At 39.7% G+C, this 17887-nt stretch overlaps 2 protein-coding genes across 2 annotated transcripts in view; one reads left to right on the forward strand and one right to left on the reverse strand.

Annotated features, from left to right (window-relative positions):
• Positions 1-4717: 4717 nt before the first annotated feature.
• Positions 4718-7419, reverse strand: cyr61 (cysteine rich angiogenic inducer 61). Its single transcript, XM_023339060.1, has 5 exons — positions 7150-7419; positions 6778-7006; positions 6155-6499; positions 5848-6050; positions 4718-5727 (listed from the first exon to the last, which is right to left on the reverse strand). Exons 1-5 carry the CDS (start codon positions 7198-7200, stop codon positions 5425-5427), a joined length of 1131 nt encoding a protein of 376 aa, XP_023194828.1. The 5' UTR covers positions 7201-7419; the 3' UTR covers positions 4718-5424.
• A 7361-nt stretch (positions 7420-14780) lies between these two features.
• ddah1 (dimethylarginine dimethylaminohydrolase 1) overlaps positions 14781-17887 on the forward strand; it is a 65593-nt gene continuing 62486 nt past the window's right edge. The window contains exons 1-2 of the mRNA XM_023339782.1: positions 14781-15030; positions 15190-15529. Coding sequence (XP_023195550.1) covers positions 15236-15529 — 294 coding nt within the window. The 5' untranslated portion in view covers positions 14781-15030; positions 15190-15235. The remainder of the gene's footprint in view (positions 15031-15189; positions 15530-17887) is intronic.

A 17887-nucleotide genomic window follows, 5' to 3' on the forward strand; every position in this document is an offset into this window, starting at 1 on the left:
GTCAAATTTGGAGGAAGCATCTTGTGCACAGGGATAGCTTAACATTGAATCATCACTCAAATCCAAGCAGTTTTTCACAAAAAGCTGTAAAACCTGTGCTATGTTTCATTGACTCTCTGGGTGGCCTTGCGGCTCTTAAACCTTAAACCATATAAGTAGAGTAAGTGTGGAAAACAAATAGCGTTGTTTTAGACTCTGAAGCTAGGTCACTGTTCTTCTTGAAGACTGACATCTTCCCCCAAGTAACATGTGCCTAAAGAGAACGAGATAATAAGCAGTTTCAGAAACACAGACCTTCTGCATGTTGATTGACTTGTAGCATCACCAGACTAAAATAGTCGGTCATCCTCCTGGTTTTTGTTTGTATGGTCTTGCCCTTGGAGAAAATGGAAAAAAAAAAAAAAAACAGTGATTGTCCAAAATCCTAAGTTCTTCTCTCACCATGTAAATTCAAACATTTTGAAGTTGGCTAAGCAAGGCTGAGCCTGAGATTGACAGTGTGAGTTGTGCATGATTGACTCTGGCAGTGCAGGGATTTTACTAATCTACGCCCACATCTAAAGGTTCATTCATGGTCATGAATTCAATACCTTCAAGACTTCAAAAGGAGAGTCAAAATGGAGCTCATTAGCATTTAAAGAGACCAAAACAAAATAGAAAGGCTGCCAGTCTCTCGCTGCAGAGCTATAATTCACCAATTACACAAAACTCTGATAGTGTTTTTCACGCAGAATGTAATATTTTTTTTAATTTGTGGAGTTTATGTTGAGAATCTGGAGACTTAGGTCAGTATTTGACATGTTTTAACAAAAGCAAAAGAATAATAAAATGTCAGATTCACAGTCATGAAGCAAAATCAGTTTAGCTTTATACTCTTAAGATGTTGTTTTATCTCTATTGACAAGGAAGATAAGATGATTAATGCTCAGCCACAGTTGATAAGCAAATAAGCAAAATATGTTAAGTCTTAACATCTTTTTAAATTTAAAAGATGTTAAGCAGCGAAACTACTGCATCAAAAATATTGTCAGTATTTCAAATATTTTAAAGTATGACACTGTATCAAAGAATATCCTTCTCATTATTCTGATTATTTTTATTATTTTCTCCCCTTATATGTGTCAGTGACTTTACACATGTAAAGGAGCCCTTCGTTTTTTTAAAAAAAAAATAATAATTACTGTTGCAATAATCAAGGTATGATGAAATGAAAGAATGTGAAGGAGTCTCCACCTTTACCTTGAATAGTAAAAATCTATGATTTGCTATCATCTTCATCTAAAACGTTGAGTTTCTTACAAAATGTTAAGAGTGATGCTTAGGAGCTAAAGATTCCTTAGATTCAACAAGACACAGGATCCTAAGGCCCCAATATGCTACTTAATTGAGATGATTTTATGATCTGGAACAATAATTTGGGTTTCTCATCTGTCAGAATATAGTTGTCAAGGTAACCACTGTTTGCATATTGTCAAGCAGCTGATGGAGGAAGGCATTTCATAAAAAAACTGGAACCACATATACTGTACATCAGTAGAAAATGTCCTAAAACTGAACCTTGAGGTACATCACCGATAATTTCGGCACTAATTATTGCACTAAATTATTGTTTAATTTGAAAACTTGACTTTGTCAGCTCTATCAACGATGATGAGAATAAATTTCCCAGCAATGACTCTTACCTATTTCAGACAAGAATTGCAATTAAGGTATTGGTCAGCAGTTATGTACCTGTGAAGGTTTTAAAGTGGGCTTCTGGAGTGTATATGAATAATGTTTAACCCTGTTGACAATTAAAACAAATCACTAAAGAGTTCTCCTTTACAGTTTTAAGAGAGTAAATCTTTTATTGTTGGACTTATCTGGTGTGCCTGTGCTTGCCAACAAAAAGAGTAACAAAAGCTTGGTTGATGGTGTCCACGTCTTAAGACACCCAATAAGTGAATCTGAGCTAATAATTTCTGCAGTAATAAGTAGTTATCTAGCTATAGTCACAAACAGGCCAAAGCCTGGGAGGAGAGGACAGATTTGCCCTTTCCAGACTTCTCATCAGTTATATTTTTTTATGTAATTACAGCTGTAGATCCTATGGGTGTGACAGAAGACTTGCATCACTATCCATATGTCTCCATGTGTCCAGGCTCATTGCAACAACTTTCTCACAAATCCTGTGAAAACTTTACTCCATTTATTAATTTAGTTTAAAAAAGTGAAAGTTAACTTTTAAAGACACAGAAGCTGATTACTTGATGCAAGATGTTTTACAATGCACAGTTTAAAAACAGAATGCTGTTTCAACTTTTGACCAGCAGATGGTACTTTATGTAACAAGAAGCTGCCTCTGTGTTTTGTGACTACCTTCCAACCCTCGTTCCCTCCTGCCTGTATAACAGTAAATATTAACTGAAGGTTATAGTCTAGGGGACTGTAAAATTGTTGACATCAGCCTTTAGCAGTATCCAGCATGTTGTAATGGTCTCTCTCGGTTCTCTTAGCTGCTGGTTGCACACAAGATTACGTAGCTCTCGATGAAACTTGAATGCAAATGTGTTTGTCATATAAACACATATTGGGTTTAAGGAACAAGGTAGCTGGGGAATTATTTAATTGCAGGAGCACCTATGTGTTTCCAGGACTGTTAGTTTTCACATTTGTGCTCTGTTTGAAGTTTTGTCCTTGCAATAAACCCAGTTGTTTGGCTCCCTGAACATGCAGAAGGAAGGCCTGCCATAAAGGAATTTTATAGTTGATAGACAGCATCACTCGCATAACCTATATATACCATTACATAACTGAGTGCCCCACAGTCCGTTATCAGAATTGCTGATAACCAGATAGAACGACAGTTGGCAAAGTCTCTGAGACAAGATGGAAAGTTTCTCCTGCAGGAAGCGACAGAGCAAAAACAGGGCACCCTGAAAGTGTTTTGACTGTAAACCCTGGCTGCGAGGGGGGCAGCCACACATCTTTGTGATTAGGTAAACCTCAGAAGCCTTTCATGTAAGCAATCTGTAAAACCTCAGCTGGTACATCCTGTGAGGCATTCAGCTCAATCAAAGGCTATGCCCTGCTCAGTCTCTTATTAAACACACTTGATCAAGATTTACTGCCAGCAGCCTTGCAGGAAAGATAACAAAGATGCCATACAGTGTCAGCTAGACAAGTTCTTAACTGTCGCAGAGCGATAAATTGCTTTTGGTTTACACAAGCGAGTTCTTGGAGTGTTTGGCGAATTTGGAAAATTTTCCCAGCTAAAGTGAACATGTTGCTCTGAAATATTTTCCAACATCTGCCGCCCATCAGGATGTCTGCTTTCTGAGCCACTGCTGCATTCCTGAGCCGCTCCCTCTACCTGGGTCTGAAAAGAAACCCTTCAGTGTCGTTGCCCCTGAGCTGTACTCTGTATGCGTCAGTTCAAACCCCACTGGTGGTACAAACATCAAACCTGGGAAGAAATAAAAACACCTCTGTGCGATTTGTTGTTGTATTCTTTAATCATTAAGTTTATATTATGCAGTTTTCATGGATATTGAAGGCCATAAAATGATAACGAATACAGCTCCAGTGTGAAGTTAGGTCTAGTGCTGTGGTAGTAGATAAGCACATAGCAATCCCATTTTCCCCCCATCTTTAGTTTTCTCCTTGTTTTGTCCTCATGATAGTATTTGCTAATGCCTGCTGATCTGAAACCTGAAAGGAATGGGTGACATTTCCTGCCAGCTTTGACAAAGTAATTTAAGGAAAATTTCTATAATCAAAGTCTATTGTAAAGAGATGTGTTTTCTCCTCCAATAAATAGATATGTACAAGTAGCAGGTAAAGTAGTTGACTGAACAACTTCAGTTACAGTTGATCAAACTGTAACTTCAATTTGAATTCAGGGGGCAACAAACCCAAATATGGATGAGAAAAGTTAAACCAAAATATACTTAAGATTTTTCTACATCTCTCATGAAAATACTTTACAACATGAGAAAGTAAACTGATATGCAGTGGTCAAGTGGATGGGTATAGACTAGCAGCACGTGGGCACAAAATCGGAGTACAAATAGACGAATGAGTGAATTGACCCAAAGCCAAAAGGGGGACTTGAGCCTTGTCTGCTCCTGAGGGCTGTTTACAATTGTTTAGCAGACCCCTGCAGTTTAAGAGCTTCTATAGACCAATGAAGCTAACTCATGTTTAAAGGCAGCTGCTAATGAATTGGGTCAATTTGGTACGCTGTTATGTGTGAGAACAAATAAAACATGGAATGCATTCATTAGATACTGGCTATTGTACACAATTATAGTCTTTGTCCATGTTGCATGGTGTCTAATCCCAGCACATTGAGAGCAGCACTTAAGATTCTTGGCATACTACTGCACTCATTGCTACCCATGGACTTAATCTCCCTCTGAACCCTTCTCAGAATCAGTCAAGTGAATGGCTTGGGCAGATCAAGTGAAAGCAAGCTAGCTCTCCGCAGAATGGCATTCCAAAGCACAGAAAGTCAGTGGAGGGAGACTCCAAGGTTGGGTTATATAAAAACACAGTGACCCTGCTCCTTGTCTGCCTGAGAATCTTTACAGAATGACATAACTTGAGGAGTTCCTCTTTGGATATCCTCCCCCACTTCTGCACATGCGAGCATTGTGTTTTTGTTTTTTTGAAGGGGTGGCATTGAATGTTTCTACCATCCCACAGCAAACTTTCAATAAACCAAAGGAGGCAAGTGTAATATTTCATAAATAAATCAGTTTTATTGTTGCATATAAAATTAAATCATTTTACAATTTATTCCAGTATTACACCTAATATCCAAATAAAGTAGCTACATTTATTAGATAAATAATATTAATAATAATAAAAACATTCATCCTTTGACATGTTTCGCTTGTCTTTTTTTCATGAAGGGACATCAATAGCTGCCACAAAACATGAACAATAATGCCCACGTCAGGAAGGAATGAAACTACGCGCCTGTTAGACAAGTCGCCGAGTTACATTTCGTTGTCTTGTTCTTTAAGATATACCATGGTATGCTAATTGAAGATGCGCGTGTGCATATCAACATATACACACACAAGTCTACAGTCTGGGTCATGTTGGAGAAAGGATCAAAATATACACAGTGAATTGATATCAGCATCTAGCATAAATGTACAATTAGTAATTACAACCTGCTCCATGACGAAGCTACTTTCAAAGCTCCAATAATATGAAGCAATTCATGTTAAGAATGCTGATGTAGTCACAGCAAACAGTGCACTTCATTAAGTCCTCATGATGTAAGTCCACAATTCCTTGGGAATCTAGTTACAACAAGAAGATGGTAGTTGGCTGATGGTCTGCCTTCACCCCTGCAGTCATCTAGACTGCCATTGGCTGCCAATGATGCAGCTGATCTATTTCTCACTGAGGGGTTTGGATCCTCTTCACCAATCAGTCTCTGAATTTGTGGATGTCATTGGAGAGGCGGTAGAAAGGGTAGGAGGCTTCGTTGGCATGTGGACAGTTGTAAGTGCACTTGCAGGACTCAATCATCATGACGTTCTTGTGGAAGGTCTCGCCGTCCTCACAGCGGAACTTGACACGGATGGTTCTGGTGTCGTGGGGACTGCAGCAGCGACCATCCACGCAGGCCCCGCAGTATTTGGGCCGGTACTTCTTCAAGCTGGAGCAACCAGCATAGTTGAACTTCACTGGCTGGCTGGACTTCTTGGTTCTGCTGCACTTCTTTCCTTTCTGCAGAGGGATGAGAACAAAAAAGATGGCGATCAGTTGTGTGCGCAGAACCAGCAGTAAGATATTTTTCTGTTTCACGCATATTTCTATATCATTCAGTTGTGGTTGGCTCAAGCTTACCTTCAGACTGGAGTAAGGTGACTGGGTGCATGGGCGCACTTCACAGATTCGTGTCTCTTTGACCAGCTTGCACTCGCTGTTGTTGTTGGTGACTCTGGTGGAGATACCGGTTCCACAGCTCTTGGAGCAATGGGACCAAGGTGTGGTTTGGACGATGCACTTTTGACTGTCAAACCTGTGGACTTCAGGTTCTGCTCTGAATGCTGAGAACAAAAGAAATAAACCAAATTAGCAAATCATTATATGCTTCAAATGTTAAGATAGAACCTACAACTATTTAGAAAAGATTGACTGAAATATTTCTTACCAGGTAGGGACTTGAGTCCTCCTTTGAAAATTGCAATGAGCTCATTCTTCTTGGTGAGGTCTTTCTCCAGCTCTTCACTCAGCATGTCTTTGCCAAATATCTTTTCTAAGATGTCGGTCTCCTTGCCATCATTACACACCCATTCTTCACAGCACTGGCCAGCAACTTTCACCAGCCTGGGATTGGCACAGCCCAGATTGGGCAGAGAGAGCTCTTGTGGACAAAGCGGGACGCATCCCACTGCTCCATCAATGCATGTGCATTGGTGTTTACAGTTGGGCTGGAAGCTCTCTCCATTCTGGTAGATCCTGCTGTTGTACTCACAGGGTCTGCCCTCTGATTTAGCTGTAAGAGGGGGAAAAACAGAAAGAAAGGAATGTTATTCTTTCCCGCTCTTCTCATAGATGTCTGCTAAAGACATCACATGGCTGCCAGATAAGGATCAGTTCAACTGAGAAATTATTCAGGCTGCCTGAGGAGTCTCCCTCCACAGTGGGCTTTGAGGTTTGGACTACTTGCATTCCACAGTGTTGAAATCACCTAGCTCCTACTCCTCTCATTTACAGAGAGGGGAAAACAGACTGCAGGCTAATTCAAAGAGCAAGTGTAGTCTGAATACATACCACGACAGATGCCTCGAGTTGTAGCAGCAGCAAAACTGGCCCCAAAGTTACACTCCAGCCCTTTGGTGTGATCACAGGGCTCGGTCAGACTGCAGTCCTCATTCAGCTGCCTGGCGCAGACCTTGCAGCACCCGCAGCCGTCCAGGACCACACTCACGCCAGGCGCGCACTTGGGCATCTCCGAGGGACAGTCACACATGGAGGGGCAAGAGGAGGATGAGGAGAGGACCTGCGCGGTTGACAGAAAAAAAATATCTTGATTTAGACTTTAAATCTTGACCTCAAATCTCAAGGAAAGAACAAGTTGTTCTTTTCTCAAACATAATAATTGAACAGTATCTGTGAAAATAAAAATAACGAATAAAAACTCACCACGTGATGGCTTACGAGGAAGAAAAAAGTAGAGATGGTAGACATCAGCATCTTGGACAAATTTTCTTTGCGCGTAAAGAGGAATCCTTGTGAAAAGTCTGCGCCCGGTACTATTCCCTGTCTTGGTCGTTTGTCTCTCTTGTTTGCTGGTAGTCTTTGTAGCGTTAGAGGCTCGTTTAGAGCAGATGAGGCTCTCAGTAAAGCAGTTGCTGTCTGCTGCAGTCTGGCCACCTCCGCGCTTATATTGGTTCATGGGAAGCTGACGTCGTCCCCGCTGAAAGTCGGCCAAACTATGCCAGGAATGTTTCTCGGCGCATTTTCCATCCAAGACCTAAGCTCCACCCTGTCTATACCTTTCTCTTTTTTTTTCTTGTTCAGATAGATTCCCCTTCCTCTTGGATCCCATCTGAATACTCTTTTCCATATTTTCTCAACTTGTTTATCCTCTCTTTCATTTCTTCCTCTTCTTGCTTTTCACGTCTCAAACAGATTACCTAAGATACTTCCGAGGATGTGTGATTACCCTGTGAAACTTTGATATTTTTATTTAGTTCTCCAAATTAAGAAAAAACACGACGCTGTAAAATAATATACACAAGTTCCACTCAAATCTAAACAAATCTGCAGCTGGGTGAAAAAAGTGTTGGTTTCACCTTAATTTTGCTACTATTAGTGAATAATCCCGTGGCATCGTTTATGCACATCGAATCCATTCATCTTTATCAAATGTTGCAAACCATGTCTAAGGTAAAAAATGTGTTTTTCTCTCTGTTAGTGTTGAAGGTGTGGGCAGAAATACGTTTAACAGCGTCTATTTCTGGCTCTCCGGTGCCTTTATTCAGAGAAGTCTAAGCGTTTCCAGATGCGCACCAAGAGCTCAGACGTAACAATATTGCCATATTTGGTATGGCAGTAGCCTACATTATTGACATATTTCTCCCTCTTTGGCCGGCATTCCTGACAGCTTAAATGCTGGTAAAATATGTTCCCCACGCAGGGAGATTCTTTTTTTTATTTTTTTTTTGCACTCATTCCTTGGGTTCTCCTGACTTTTCACACAAACTGTCCACTTTTTGCTGGGTGGGGAAGAAATCTGCTCCTTTCGTGTGTCCATCTTTCCACATGATGTTGGTGGTGGGGAGTACAGAAAAATACTCGCCTACCTTTTACCTCGGGGGTTTCAGTAAGACCCTGCTACATGAAACGATTCCGATTTATTGATAGTTTTCAACCAGATGGGAAAGCTGTGCGTAAAGACGCAACAACATGATGCTTTAAACAGCTGGTAGACTCCCAAAACGTTTATAAGAATATGAACTTTTACCATTTCTATCTTGATATAGTCTTTTATATTTGTTTTAAATTACTTCAAATGCAGCGCCGACCAAGACGGCTGATGAGCCTCACTGGTGAGTTTGGATTTGGTTTTTAGTTTGTTCGTTTTTTATTTCTATGTTCTTTTTTTACTCTGTTCAGTATTAAGTATATGTTAGTAGCTTTTCCTTTACATGTATCTGATCTCTTTTTCAAAAAGAATTTATCAAATGGAAATATTATTCAATACTATCGTGACTTGTTAAAATAAATTATTGAAACATTTCCCCCTCTGCGCAAAATGTCTTAGGCTGGATTTTCTTTTCCTTTCCTAGTTTTCAGACTTCCAGTTGAGGACACTAGATGGTGATGTGACGGGTTGAGTTTGGAGGATGATGTGTTTTTTATTTTGGGACTTGCAGGGCACATCTTCGTGGTTGTTCTATAAACCCTCTGCTGATGTCTGTTTGCGCTCAATGAACAGCCTTATGAGTGAGTGAGTGCGTGTGTGCGTGAGTGCACGCAGTCCGTTAGGGGGTGTGTCTTTTGAGCACATGTGTGGCGTGCTGTGCTGGACTGGAATGCAACGCACTTGTTATACAAAGTATTTCACAGTACTTTGCAAAAGTAGATCGTCTTGATATATATATATATATATATTTTTTTTTTTTTTAAATTGTGAGTTTATGTAATGGGCCAGAAAAGTATTTTATGATTGTGAAGTGAGAGACAAATCTCAAACAGGTTGTCTTTCTGAATTAACTTATGTTGAGATTGTTTGATCTTTCCAACAACTTTGACCTGTTTCTTTGCAGAGGAAGGGCATCCCCCACAACATGATGCTGCCAACACCATGTTGTCTTGTTACCTTTCCGACAATGGATTATGAAGGTTATTTAATTTACCGCATTTTACTTAGGACAGTCAGATTAAATGAAACTGACAACAATTTCATGCCAAATCTTTTAGTTTTTTAATGGTGAGAACGTTTGACAACCGTATATTATTTTCCCTTGCCTTCAGAATTATGCACAACCTTGTGTTGGTTTATCTCAAAGCATCACAATAGCACATATCTCATATCTCAGCGTTTTTTCATTGTAATGTGACAAAATAGGAAAACATTTTAAGAGGTGTGAATGAGTTTACGTGTTTGTGCTTCTGACCCTTTGTTAATGTGACAGGAAACAGTGTTTTCATTGTACGTCAAAGGAAAAATAACATTCAGGAAACATCCCTGAAGGCCAATGTGTGTTTCTTTGTCCCAGTTACAAAATAGTTTCCATTCAGGCTTTTTGAGAACCTTCATAAATTATACATCACACCAAAGAGACAATCTTTAAATATTCCTAAATGTTCTTCAATGTGCCGGTCCTTGCAGTTTCTCTGTGTCCAAAGGACACGTTTAAGAAAATTCACTGTTCATCCCAATCCAAGACATTGCGTGACTCCTTATATCTCAGTGTAATGGAAACCTGTTGTCACATCCCATAGTTCAGAAGACAGCAGCTCTCATAATCAATGCTGAGGAAGTCTGTGGCCAGCAGCCCACCGGCCTCTGCATTCAGAGAAACAGAACAGGACGATGTCACATGTTTGGACAATAGATTCCACTGTGGCGTTTTCAGGATTAAATATCATAAGCAGAATACTTTGTGCATGAGCAACACATCCTTTCAGTGTCAGGACATGGAACAGCCGGAAGTCCAAAAAATTATGGTCGGCACTCTTAAGAATGGCTGCCAGAGTGAATCCAACAATCAAAGCAGAGTCAAGCGCTGAAGAAACGCAGATCTTTAAACACTGACAGAAGGCAGAAGTTAATGTGTACAGACCATTTTTACTGAATCTGTTTATGAAACAGTTTTCTGCAAAGATTAAGATGCAATCCAAGACGATCCCTGTTGATATCTTGTTTGTACAAGGGCCATTAAAACGGACTATTTCAACAATAAATACCAGTAATAAATGAAACACTATTTACAAAAGCATATTACACAGCACATGTGTTACCTTGTCATATGGCTGTGTGGCACTGAGATGACAGAGAGAGCAGATAATGAGTTTTATTCCAAAAGCCTTACATACTCTGACTGACTGTCAAAATAATCAAAGTGAAAAATATGCATAAAAATCTCTGAGAAGTGATGACTAAGTTGAAAAGAATGGGGATTTCCAAAGAAAGTGGAGTAAAGAGCTTGATGCCTGCAGGTCAGATTGCATATCCTGTCAGAGTAATCTGGGTTTCTTTTTTATCATTTTACAGCTGATTGTACAGGCAGTAATCAAATACAAACTCCCAGAGACAGCTGCCCATGCACAGCTTGGAAATGATCATGCGGGTCAGGTCAATCTTTGCTGCTTATCAATTAGGACAACATTTTTATCATATAGCAATAATATCAGTCACATGGTTGGAAAACCAGGGATCAGGAAGGCTTCCTGGTTCCTGGTGCAACCCTGCCTACCTCAGAAACACTCTTTGTGGGATGACTAAAGATGCCTGATCCCTGATGCCTGATTAAAGGCAGGTGTGGGAATAAGTGAAGTAGAAAGTGTTGTGCTCCTCAAAGAAATAGAATTCAATTTTTAAAATGCGGACAGAAAATATGTATTACAGGAGCAAATAATACTAAAACAGCTCAATAAAACATTGAATAATAACATCTCTAGCTCATATTATTTATGTTTTCTTCTTGTATCATGTTGGTAGAGTTTAAAGCAGCAAAAATGCACTTTTCCCAGCTTTTCTTACTATATACTTAGCCAAATTGTTGACATTTAAAAAATGTATTCTTATGCATTCCTAATGTGACAGATCCAGATTTTCTGCTTAGATATTGAAAAGAAAATGTAATTATGTTTGGGTGTGTTTAAGTTACTGTCCCCTCCTGACACATGGTACTGCTCAACTGTTCCCTCACAAAATAAGCAAATTTAAAATGTTGCTTCACACAAACCATCATCACTATTGTAATTCTTTAAAAAGAATGTGCCAGATGAGGTTTGTAGCATTGAAAAAGGGGAAAAAATCCTGTTCAGTCTTTGGTGACAAGTTTACTTTAGTGTGGAAAGCACATATTGCCCCACTATGAGGAATGTGTGCTGTCAGCTGTGATGCTAAATACCAAAATTCAGCATCATGATGCTGCTTTCCATTCGTCAAGAACTCGAGCTGATCGGCCCCTAACATTAACAAATCCACACCTTATAAGTAAGCCATCACCTTGCAAAATAATTCATATCCCTTCAACATTTTTGCATTTTCTCAGCTAAAAAAAAACAAAAAACATTTACAATTGCTGTGTCAGTCAAAAAGGAAAACTCAAATTTTTGTTCTTTACATTTTATCTTAAGGCACTGATAAATCAGAACCTCTAATTCACCCGACTTTATTCTTGACAGTTTCTGGTGGCAGAACAACTTCATAACTTTTTCTGTAAAATAGTAACAAGACTTTAAATGTATCTTCATAAAGTAGGACAGATGTTAATTGAATATTGATTTATTTTCCAGTTGCTCTGGCACAATCATTGGAAATGATTGATTTGTGTTGTGTTACTTGTATGTCAAAACTGGATTGGAATTTGATGAAAATTTAGACAGAATAACGTTTTTCACACAATAATATCTTAAAGCTAGTCTATCTTCTGGAAAGTAACAAACGATGCATAGGACGGGATTTAAAATGAATGAAATGAACTCAGCCCTCCATCCTCTGTTATAGAGGAATAAAAGTAAGAAAACTCACTTCTGTTCAAAGGGGGAAAAAAACATAAGCATTATCCATTCAGAACCAAGAATGATGGAAAAGAAGGGGGGCTGAGCAGGGGGCAGGTGCTGGTATTGGGAAGAGGGTGGGCAGTGTTTGGCCATCTTGGCTGGAGTGGAAAATGGAATGTGGGGCTCCTCAGAATGTGCTGGAATGTTTAGCGCAGTTGAGGATAATTGAGTGAATCTGGAACAAGAAAAGACAAACTGAGATCTTGTGGTGGAAAAAAAGTGCTTCTGGGACGTCTGAACAAAACATTCCATCCATTCAGACGGCTTCGCCAGGCCCAGAACCTTCCTTAGATGGCACTGTAGGGAATAGAAGCCCCCACCCGCCCGCCATTCCTCCCATACTTGCCCTACACTTCACACAAGCAGAAAGCCCCTTTTGATATTCTTTGCCCTTGAAGTTTGTGTGTGTTTTTTGCTTGAAGTCTGCCAAGAGCAAAGCTTTTAAACATTGGGTTGAAGAATGGCGCTGTGCTCTTATCTTCTTGCTTTTGAAAAGCATTTTATTAAACATGGCTGGAATAATGAAAATCAGTGCTGCAGAAATCAAGTAAGGATACATTTGTTTTTCTAGCATTTGAACTTCTTGTTTTATGCATGTGGTTGTTCTCAATCATTTTTTTTCTCGCTTAAAGGTAAATTTAACTTTTATATTAACACCTTCATTAAGGTGAACCTCCACTTGAAGCTCAAGGTTATTGTAGTTGTTATACCTTATGTAGGTATTTTTCAAGAGTTGAAATAGCTTGATCCATCTTCCCATCAACTCTGACCAAGTTCACCGAATCTACTGAACAAAAGAATCTCCACATCATAATGCTGCCACTACCTGATTTCAAACTGAGAATGGTGTCTTAAAGGGTGGTGTCCAGTGTTTCTAGGCCAAAAAGTGTCCTTTTGGTTCCAGCTGCTGTAGATAAGATCTCTTTTTAAAATGGGACTTCTTGTGGCTTGTTTTCAACAATGCCTTCGATCCCAAATAGACGTCCTAATAAGAGATTTGACCACCTGAGCGGAGCATTTAAGCAGCTCCTGCAGTTACCATTGGCCTCTAGGTGGCTTCTCTAAATAATGTTCTCCTTGCTAGTCCGTTTATCTGGTCGGTTTTAAATTGTGTCATACTCTTTACATTTTTGTATGATGGGTGGACGGACTTTGCTCTGTGAGATAATCAAAGCTTGGGAAATTGTTTTATGACCTAATGCTGCTTTAAACTTCTTGAAAACTTTATCCCTGACCTGTATGGGATTTTTCTTGGTCTTGATGTCATTGTTTGTTCTCTGATTTGCCCCAACATCTCTAAGGCCCTCATGGAAAAGGTATACTTATACTTTTTTTCCCCACATTATTTAGGAGTATCAGAGTAAAGCACATTAAATACACATGAATCCACATTTTTCACATTTTTATTGAATTTTTTTAAATTGATTGCTTCTACTTAGCTGGAGATAGGCACCAGCAACCCTCTCGACCCCATTAGGGACAAGTGTGAACAGAAAGTGGATGGATGGATGCTTCTACTTTACAAATATGTGCAACATTGCACAGTAATTTACACCGAAGTGAAAGTAAGATCCATCCATCCATCCATCCATTTTCTTCCGCTTTATCCCTGGGTCGGGTCGTGGGGATAGCAACTTCAAAATAAAACAAAATCAAGAGTCATCAATACTACAAGTATCATCCAGAATCAGTGTTACTGCTACTGAGTAATACTGATTCTCGGTAGCAGAATCTTTTTGGTAATTGTTTTTTTTGTTTTCCTGATTTTGAGGTGTGATGAAGAAGTTGACAACAACATCTACAGGTAAGCCCAAAAATATTATTTCCCCTGGGAGATTTTTCTTAAAATGGGTTTTATTCAACCAAAAAGCTGGTTTCTGATAAGAAACAAACCTCTTGCTTGATAAGTTTGTTTCTTGCCAGAAACAAACTTCAAGTATCCCACAGAAGATAACTAAACAATGTAAAACGACTATAAAGATTTTAAAAATGTAAAAACTATAATTAAAAACAAGGGACATGTTTGATTTTTTAGGGACCTTTTTTAATCCTTCTGGATAATCAACAGAAAAATCCTTAATTGTGTTGCAGCATTTAAAGGACCAGGATTTTGTATGTTTCTTTTTAGTATTTTGACCACAAGTCCAAAAAGTCTTTAAGGTTTGAGGCCTCTGTGCCATCACCCTAATCTTTAACTCTCTCCAGAGAATCTGAATTGGATTCAAATCAGGACTTTGGTCATGCCAATCTAAATATTCCTAAAACGTCAGTCAGAAGAAACAAGTTGATGTATTTAAAAGATTACAAATCCTGGTATAAAGATATTTGGGCTAAGTTACCGTTCTGCTAGTTACTGTTTGACTAACTGGAGGTACTGTTTGACTAACTGGTCAAGCTTGGTAAAGCTTAACGTTGCATATTTTCTTTTTGCAAATAATTAAAACAAAAAATAATTATTCATTTCACAAACTACTTCATTTTTGTAAACATGTTAACAGTAAGACGCTGGTTGTGGGTAATACCATACACTGACACAGGGACAGTTTGAGAAAAAAAAAGAGAAAAGGAATAAAGGCGTTTTACTCCAGCAGTCCTTTGATTTGAAGGCTCAGCTGTGCGGAGACAGCGTGAAACTGATTAATCGATCAGCCTAGTGCGTTTCGGTCACTTGTTGGACTGATCGCCTCTGAGGGCTGACAGCCTCGTAGCGCTACACGTGATGATCGGCGCGCGTCACAGAAAGCTGTCGCTCGCCCAGAGACTGGAGCTCGGCTGACTGACACTGTGTGTTGCAGGCTGTTGTAAATAAAGAATAAAAACCCAACAAACTGACAGAAAATAAGCAAGACAGGCAGCACTGCGTCAACAGGGTGGCTTTTTTTTCTTATTCATTCGCTGAATTGTCTCTTAAGGTGTTTTTTTTCTCCAATCCTTTTTCCCCAGATTTGAGCGTGCCAAGAAAGAGAGAGAAAAAGAGGAAAGCGAAAACATGGCTGGTTTGATGGCAGGTTTTGGTCACTACACCCATGCGGTTGTCCGGGGAATCCCCGCGTCCCTGGCCAAAGAGGCGCTCAGGACCAGCCAGGCGGAGGTGGACCTGACAAGGGCGCGGACGGAACACGAGGCGTACGTCGAGGTGTTGCGGACGAGGCTCGGGCTGGAGGTGGTCGAGCTGCCCGCGGACGAGTCGCTCCCGGACTGCGTGTTCGTGGAGGACGCGGCAGTGGTGTGCGGCGAGACGGCGCTCATCACCAGACCCGGGGCGGAGAGCAGGAGGAGAGAGGTAAGGAATGTGTCAGTATGATTCAACGTGCCCAAAATAATACAATTGTAGAAAAAAAGTTTGATGTGGGATTGTATGGGTTTGCTTAATCCCTCCTCTCCTTGTTGTCAATTGGATGCAATTAATAGGTTTCAGGGATGCACAGAAAGGTGACAAAACCTCCAGGTGACCAACATTAGAGCAGATTACTCAACACATAAAGCGCCCATGTGTGTGATGGTGATGACATAGTTAAATATTAATTAAACCCTTTATCTCTCTTCAATGTGCAAATTGTGCACAACATCCTCAGTTATGGATATAAAACATTAATAAATAACCAATATGTGCAGTCTGTTAACATGTTTTGATAACTTTGCAAGACAACATCCATGTCAGTCATATTAAATTTTGTATTGGGTGTTAATGCATTTTTTTCCTGTATATTTTATTTCAAATTAATTTGCAAGTTCACAGTGTTTGCTTTCTTTTATTGTAGATACTATGCATTTCAAGGCATCCAGTGCGGTGTTGCCTCATAACTTACACAATTTTACCTAAGTTGGAACACATGGCTTTGAGCGAAACACAGTGTCTCCACAGATATGTCCAAAAAATGAAATGACTGGAAAACAAAGGAAACAAATAAATACATTGTGTGACCGCACATGGTGGCCTAGTGAGGGGAAGCTGCAGTGTGGGGTATTCATGTGTGAGTGCTTGGCAATGAGAGGAGTGGTAGGACAGATTCTGTGAAAGCTCCCTGTCATTCCACATCAGAGTCACTTTACTTGGCTCACTGGTGATAATGGTCCTCCAGCCTCACTGACGGCACAGATATTGATCGAAAAGCTCAGTGCAGCCACCCTCAGCCCCGCTGCGTTTCACATCTGACGCACATGTTGCCAGTTTGGTTTGTATTGCATATGAATGTGCCCCATCAGCACTCTCATAATAATATGTGCATGCTTTTTGTGCACTGATTTGGTTACTTACCTTTATTGCAGTAGACAGGAAACATAGCAAGCCAGCAGCATATATAATGACAGAATACACGCTTGTGCAAATCGCAAGTGCAATTTAGCAAAATTAATATGTGACACTTATTTCTGCACACATGGTGTTTTAATAGCACTAGGAGATAAAACAAAGTTAGCTGCTTAATGTGCTGGTATGGTTGCAAATGAATTTTTGCGTTAAAGTGACCATGAAGGCTTCTATTCTGGAATTGAGATTATGTATTTTGGTGGCCAATGATAAATTATGCTTTCATATAAAGTGTTTGGCAACCTTTTGCACTTTTGCTTTGCAGCGATGCATCCAAGCGCTGTCAGAATTACACTTAACCATTTGTGATGGGTTTTAACATTTCAGCTGTTCACAACTTTAACTCCAACATATTCCTAGACTTGTCTCCATTTTTTACTGCTGCCAGTTCCCTGTTTAGATCAGTAGTGCAGTGTTCAGGACTGCCCGTACTTGTTCTTCACATGGAATTAGGACGCAGCTGTGTCTGAACATGTGCAGACATTAATACTCCATTGGTTGTAGTCAGTTTGTTACAAGGTTTCATGAAAACAGCTTGGCTTTGTGTTCTTCAAGTGAAATTGTGAACTTTGCCCGAATCCTTCAAAGAGATTAATTATCTCTTTGCTTTGATCTTAGAGAGCAGATATTGTTTGTGGGACGATTGACATAGGAACCAAGGTGCTTGTCTAAGCTTAAAAGAAAAGCATTGAGTAGTTGGTTTATAATAGACATTTCAATCCCCAAAATCAGCTTAAAGTGTTTTCGTCTAATTATATCCCAAACTCACTTCAAAGAAACTTAATGACTTACTTGATGTATTAACATACTTCCTCCCTCTGTTCTTGGAATTGTGAGACCATCAATTCCTTAATAGAGCTGATGAATTATAGATTTTTATGATATGCCATTAAATAAAGGTGTAGAGCCGCAGCATATTCTCAGGCATTGGAGCAACGATCATCTTGAATGCATGTTGAAAATAAAATCTACCATGACTTGCTTTTTCTGTACCTTTTAGGGTAGAGATTATTGTCTTGATTTGAATAATGGTTAGTTATTGTGACAAAACATGTGTCTGGAAAATAACGGAAGATTTTGGGTGCGTATCCAACAAGGCCATATTCAGTTTCAAGCTGAGTTTGACGTGCCTGTGATTTATGTCAGGGTTAAGGCAGGATAAGAGACAGAAGTTAACCTGAGGCTTGTTGCAGCCCTGAGCATCCCACTGAGGCAAACTCAAGGCCTTTGTAAAAAAGATCAATGATGAGCTGTAAAACTGAGCTTCTTTCAAAGCCAACATGTAAACCACTAGAGCAGGCATGTCCAGCAATGATATGTGCTCATATAAAC

Source organism: Xiphophorus maculatus, chromosome 9 (genome assembly GCF_002775205.1).
Source record: "Xiphophorus maculatus strain JP 163 A chromosome 9, X_maculatus-5.0-male, whole genome shotgun sequence".
In the NCBI taxonomy this organism is placed as follows: Eukaryota; Metazoa; Chordata; class Actinopteri; order Cyprinodontiformes; family Poeciliidae; genus Xiphophorus; species Xiphophorus maculatus.